Source organism: Apodemus sylvaticus, chromosome 1 (assembly GCF_947179515.1).
Source record: "Apodemus sylvaticus chromosome 1, mApoSyl1.1, whole genome shotgun sequence".
NCBI classification, from domain to species: domain Eukaryota; kingdom Metazoa; phylum Chordata; class Mammalia; order Rodentia; family Muridae; genus Apodemus; species Apodemus sylvaticus.
The window spans coordinates 93,101,294-93,106,382 of NC_067472.1; the positions used below are offsets into that span (position 1 = coordinate 93,101,294).

Sequence of the window (5,089 nt, forward strand, 5' to 3'; positions counted from 1 at the left end):
TGCAGGAAAACGGAACACACTCATTCATCACTGAGACTTCAAGCCTACACACACACGGTTGTGACAAGAACTTTTCACAAAAGGAACTGCTGCCTCTCCTTCCGCCCCCAATCCTTCTTCCTCCTGCTCACACAGAGAATACCTCTTAGGGACAGAATTGATTGGACAGAAAAAAAAAAGGGGAAGTCTATCCTTTGTTAGAAGCAAAGCCCCCCAGCTGTCTGAAGAGTTTTAAGCAGGGCAGCCTCTTCATGTGTTAGGGACAGGGAACGTTCTCACCCCCCCGCAGGCCCTCCTCCTGTGATGTGGCATGTTTGCTTTGCAGGTTTCAGGCATATTTGCTGGCGTCAGCTACCCATCAAAGTTTAAAATAATAAGAGTCAAAAGGAAAACAGCTCCTTTCTGCCAGGCAGCGGCGCTCTGCCAACTTCTATGTTCCTTCTGAGTTAATAAACGTCCAAGAACCACCTCCCCTACAACCCTAGGGGAAGAAAAAAAGCATGATAATTTAAAAAACCACTGGGTCAGCCCATCGCCAGCATAAACCATTCAGACAGGTGGCATTTGTCACACTCTAATGAGGATTTTACCTCTGCCTCAAAAGGAGGGCTGTCATTAAGCTTTGTGTTTACTGAGTCAAATGATTGTCTGGGGGCAGGGAGGTTCTTTTGGTAGAGTTTCTTTTGAAGGATGCCACAGGACCAAGCGTGTGGATGTTTTTGCATCAGAGGAATCTAGGCAACAACAGCGTAGCTATACCAAATAAAGTCTTTCAAATGTATCAATTAAGAAAACTGCCCTTTCATTGTGATTTTACTTGAACATCTGAACACGGTCACGTGTGTTATAATCCCACAGTAGCATCACTGTGGGGACAGTCTGTGAAAAGGGGGCATTCCAATAGTGAATTGAGGAGTTCAGGAGGACACGCTCTGGTTGAGGTCACCTGTCCGACAGGTGACCTCAAAAGGGAAGAAACAGTTACAAATCCCAAGCTTCTGAACTTATCCTTGCATGTCACTGTGGGAACGGCAGCCAGCCCCTCACTAGTTCAGTTGATGCCAGCCTTCTGTACCTCACTGGCAACACACACACCATTGTTAATACTTCCTCTGGACAGATTAGATCCACATTCCTCAGAAAGTACTGGGCTCCACAGGGAAATGGACTAGCAGGCTCCTTCCACTGACCCAACAGCTAACTACAACTGATAAGTTTAAATTGAAATACCTGGAACAATTACACCCAGTGGCCCCCCAGCACTATCACCAACTACAGGAGACAATGTCACCCGTATATCTCCCCTGCCACGTGCAGAGGGATGTGGCCAGGCAGGAGCAACCTAGTTCTCAACTCAGTTTCCTGTGCTTTCACCAGGGCTCCCTGCTATGGTTAATCTGTTTGTTTAACCATGGCCTATCAGATTGCTTCATTCCCCCCCCCCCGCCCCCTGCCTCTTTTGGGGCCTTAGCTAGTAAACCTGCTGTTTGCATGTAAAGTTAATTGGAACTCACAGTTACTTGAACCAGAATCTTATCTCCAACCAAAGATATTGAAGTTGGACTTGGGTCTGGGTAAAATTCATGATCATAGTTGGTTGTAACCATGGGGCTGTATTTAGCAGCTAAACACTATGCAAAGACCCTTGCTTCCAAGTTGCAGCAGACACCAGAATGTTCTTTAAAATCAGCAAAGTAAGCTGCACCTCCTTCTGCAACTTCCCTTTTTAACTGTAATTGAGTCAATTACAATTCGGCAGCATGAACTACAAGACAGCACCTCTGCCTTTGCAGAAACACACCCCAAAAAGCCAGATTACATTTTTATCCCGGATTATGTATGCCAGGATTTTATAATTCAAAGTGCTATGTTTGGGGTGAAGGTGGGGGCATTTAACACAACGTATTTAGTAGGGAGAAGCAGTGCCTTAGATCCCAATGCAGTTTGGCCTTTGACAGAAATAAAAGGCAAATGATTTAGCAAATGGGTAATTCCCAAACCTGAAGAAATATAAACAGCCAGGATTTTGATGCCTATGGGTTTTATCAAAGATGTCAAGCAAGGCAGAGACCGACACTAGTGCGTCCTCTATGGCTAGTTTGAACACGTTTCCAGTCACAATTAACATTCAAGGAATTTCCTTTCCATCCAAGTGTTTTCTTTTAGCAGCACTTTATGCCACAGACCACAGTTCTAGCTGTCATCAGTCCTTCCCATACACAGGAGTGGTAAAAATGTCCCGTAGTGTTTTTCCTTTTCTCTTGTTTTGAAAATGGGCTTGGACCTCGTCACTTACCTAATGTGTTTTTAAAAACAGGGAGAGGTTCTCACCTCCTGACTCCTTTTCCCTCTAAAGCTTAGGAAGTTTAGGACCTCCTTGTCCAGGTCCCTCCTTCACACTCACTCTCCAGACCCACCCGTGGGAACTCTGAGCTCACCCTCGGCCTCACTTCATGTCCCTGAGCAGGCCAAGCAAGTGCATGAAGCAAGCATCTAAGCTCACTCCCTACAACTTCTACACAAGGGATTCACACACAGGGGGTACGGAGTCTGAATCTTGGCTATGCATGGAGCTCAGCCCAGTATCTGAGTCCTCATCGTTGCCGGGGCAACTCTTAGCCAGTCCCCGGGCCTGGTCTACCCACATTTCTGCACAGGTCTGAGGCTGAGGTTCCCGAGAGGGTCCGCCGGAACCCAGAGCCCCATCGTGCACCACCGTCTGCTCAAAAGTGCGCAAACTCTGGAGAAGGCCCTGAAGCTCGCGCTCCTTAATGTCCCTCTGCTGCTGGCTATAATCCAAGTCCGCCTTGACGGCCTCCAGGTCCGTGCTGAGCCTCAGCCCGATGTAAAGGCTGGTGCTGAGCTGCGTCCTGACCCGCTCCTGCTCCAGTAGCAGCTCGCCCTCCGGACTGCCATCGGGCTCTGGGGTCTCCTCTCGAGCCGCCAGCTCCTCATTGCGCCGCTGCATCCAGCGCTGGTTCAGTTCCTCCTGGATCTCGGCGGACAAACGCTCCAGCAACTCCTCCTGCTGGGCGCGCTCCTCCTGCAGCCGCACCAGGTCGTCACAGCGCCGGGCCAGCTCCTCCAGCGCTGCTGCCTGCGCCTCGCCGTCCAGGGGTGCCGCCGGCTCTGTCCCCTTCTCCTCCAGTGTCGCATCTTCCGGCTCCTCTTCAGGAGTTGGCCCGTCCAGGTCGATGCCGGCCCCCACTAGATAGGTATCCTGCACGTAGTTGACTCCGTGCCTCCGCATGCGGTCTAGGTGCACCTTGGCCTCGTAGCGGTCTATCTCGCGGTCCAGCTCCCGGAGCCGCTGCACCTGCTGGCGAATCGTGTGGTCCTGCGACAGCACCAGATGCACCAGCGTCTCCATGCGCTCTACTGACGCGCTCTCGTGGGTCCGAGCAGACGAGGAGCAGGATGAGGCGGTGGACGACGACGTGGACGAACAAGGGGACGACGGCTGCTGCTGGCGTCTCCGGTTGAGCTTGGCCAGCTTGCGGAAGGCCTTGCGTACCACCCGCCGCTGCTTCTCCTGGGTCAAGGCCAGGCTGGGCCGCGCTGGGGCTCCCCGGGCCAAGCATGGGCGCTCGCGGCTAAGCACTACCCGCGCCTCGGCGCTGCGCGGCCCGGCGTTGGGCAGTGACGCCTCGCTGCGCACCAGCACGAAGCGTACATTCTCCTGCTCGTCGCCCCAAGCAGTCCAGAGGCGCAAGATCCGCGTCTTGTTGGGCAGGATGCGCTCAAAGCCGCGCCACTTCTCCACGATGCAATAACACTGCGGGGGCCCACATAGCATGCCCGGGGGCATCTCGTCCTCGTCATCCTCGTCGTTTTCGTCCGGGGGCTCGGGCAGCTCCAACTGGCCAGAAGGGTCCTCCGTCAATCCCCGTCGCGGGCCCCGCCGCTGCCTGCATCGCCGCCGGCAGCCGTCCTCCAAGAGCACCCGCACCACGTCCGAGCAGGTGGTGCGGCGGGAGAGGCCGGACACCAGCTTCTCCTCCTGGCAGATCCATACGGATATCTTCTTCTCCGAAGGATCCATGGCGCAACCGGGACGAGAGGAGCAAGTCCAGCTAGGTGCTATTAGGGCGGCAGGGCCAGCGCGGGCAACCTGGCAGCTCGCGAACTGACGTAGAATCCGGCCTCACTAGCCTTTCTCCCGGACTGTGTACTGAAATCCAGCAGCGGCTGCTTTCGGACTCTCTCAAAGCAGCGCGCCGGGGCTCGGGTTCCAGCGGCTCTGGCTCTGCCCGCGGTGCCCGAGGCCTCCGGGTTTTGCTCCTCCCCACCTGGCTCCACCTCTTCCCGCCCCCAGCGCCCTGAACCGCCGCTGAGAGCACCGCAGGCGCGGCGCCCAGACTCGCCCCTCCCAGCTCTGCCGCCGGGGCCCTGGCGTCCAGTTCTGAGTTTTCTCCACTCCGAGCAATGAAGGACTCCGGGACCTCTCCAAGGGCCTGGAGCCCGCACCTCACTAGGCATCAGTTCTGCGCCTCCCTGGGGCTACACCTTGCATCTAGACTTGGTTGGAAACACCTTGACCGGACTTCTTCCTTCCCCTCCCCGCCACCACCGCTCCCCCCCCCCCGCCCCCCCCCCCCGGGTTTGGTGGTGCATGTTCCCAGAAGTGCGTGTTCTTGTGTCCTCTGTATCATGCACTTTGCAGAGGCAGGGAAACTGAGGCACTCAACAGTTTCTAGTACAGACGTTGTAATCCACTACCTGACCAGCTTACATATGTAAGCACTGCCTCTAAACCTTCCAGTCTTCCTCAACCCCAGTGGGGTCAGTGATCAGATATGCAATGGCTTAAGATATGAATTGGGTACCACTTCCCACAGCCTTCTTGATAGAAAAGTTTAGGGCCAAACCTAAATTGATCACCAGTCCTGATTCCAAAGGGGAAACTGAGGCCATTACAATGAATGCTGCTGTTCCCTGGCATCTAAATGTGGTCTGGAAATATTGAGCATCAGAACCAGAACACAAGAAATCCAAAGCCACTCACATCAAAGCTTAAAACACTCTCAGTGAAAGTCTTGCCCTGAGCTGACAGCTCACTCCCCTGCCTCAAGACCTTGGATGTCTCATT

At 54.0% G+C, this 5,089-nt stretch overlaps 1 protein-coding gene across 1 annotated transcript; it reads right to left on the reverse strand.

Annotated features, from left to right (window-relative positions):
* Positions 1-2,024: 2,024 nt before the first annotated feature.
* On the reverse strand, positions 2,025-4,194 carry Rassf10 (Ras association domain family member 10). Its single transcript, XM_052175218.1, has one exon. The coding sequence runs from the start codon at positions 4,040-4,042 to the stop codon at positions 2,516-2,518; it is 1,527 nt and encodes a 508-aa protein (XP_052031178.1). The 5' UTR covers positions 4,043-4,194; the 3' UTR covers positions 2,025-2,515.
* Positions 4,195-5,089: the final 895 nt, after the last annotated feature.

Coding starts and splice junctions, on each gene's coding strand:
- Rassf10 (XM_052175218.1), bottom strand. CDS start 4,042: ATGGATCCTTCGGAGAAGAAGATATCCGTATGGATCTGCCAGGAGGAG.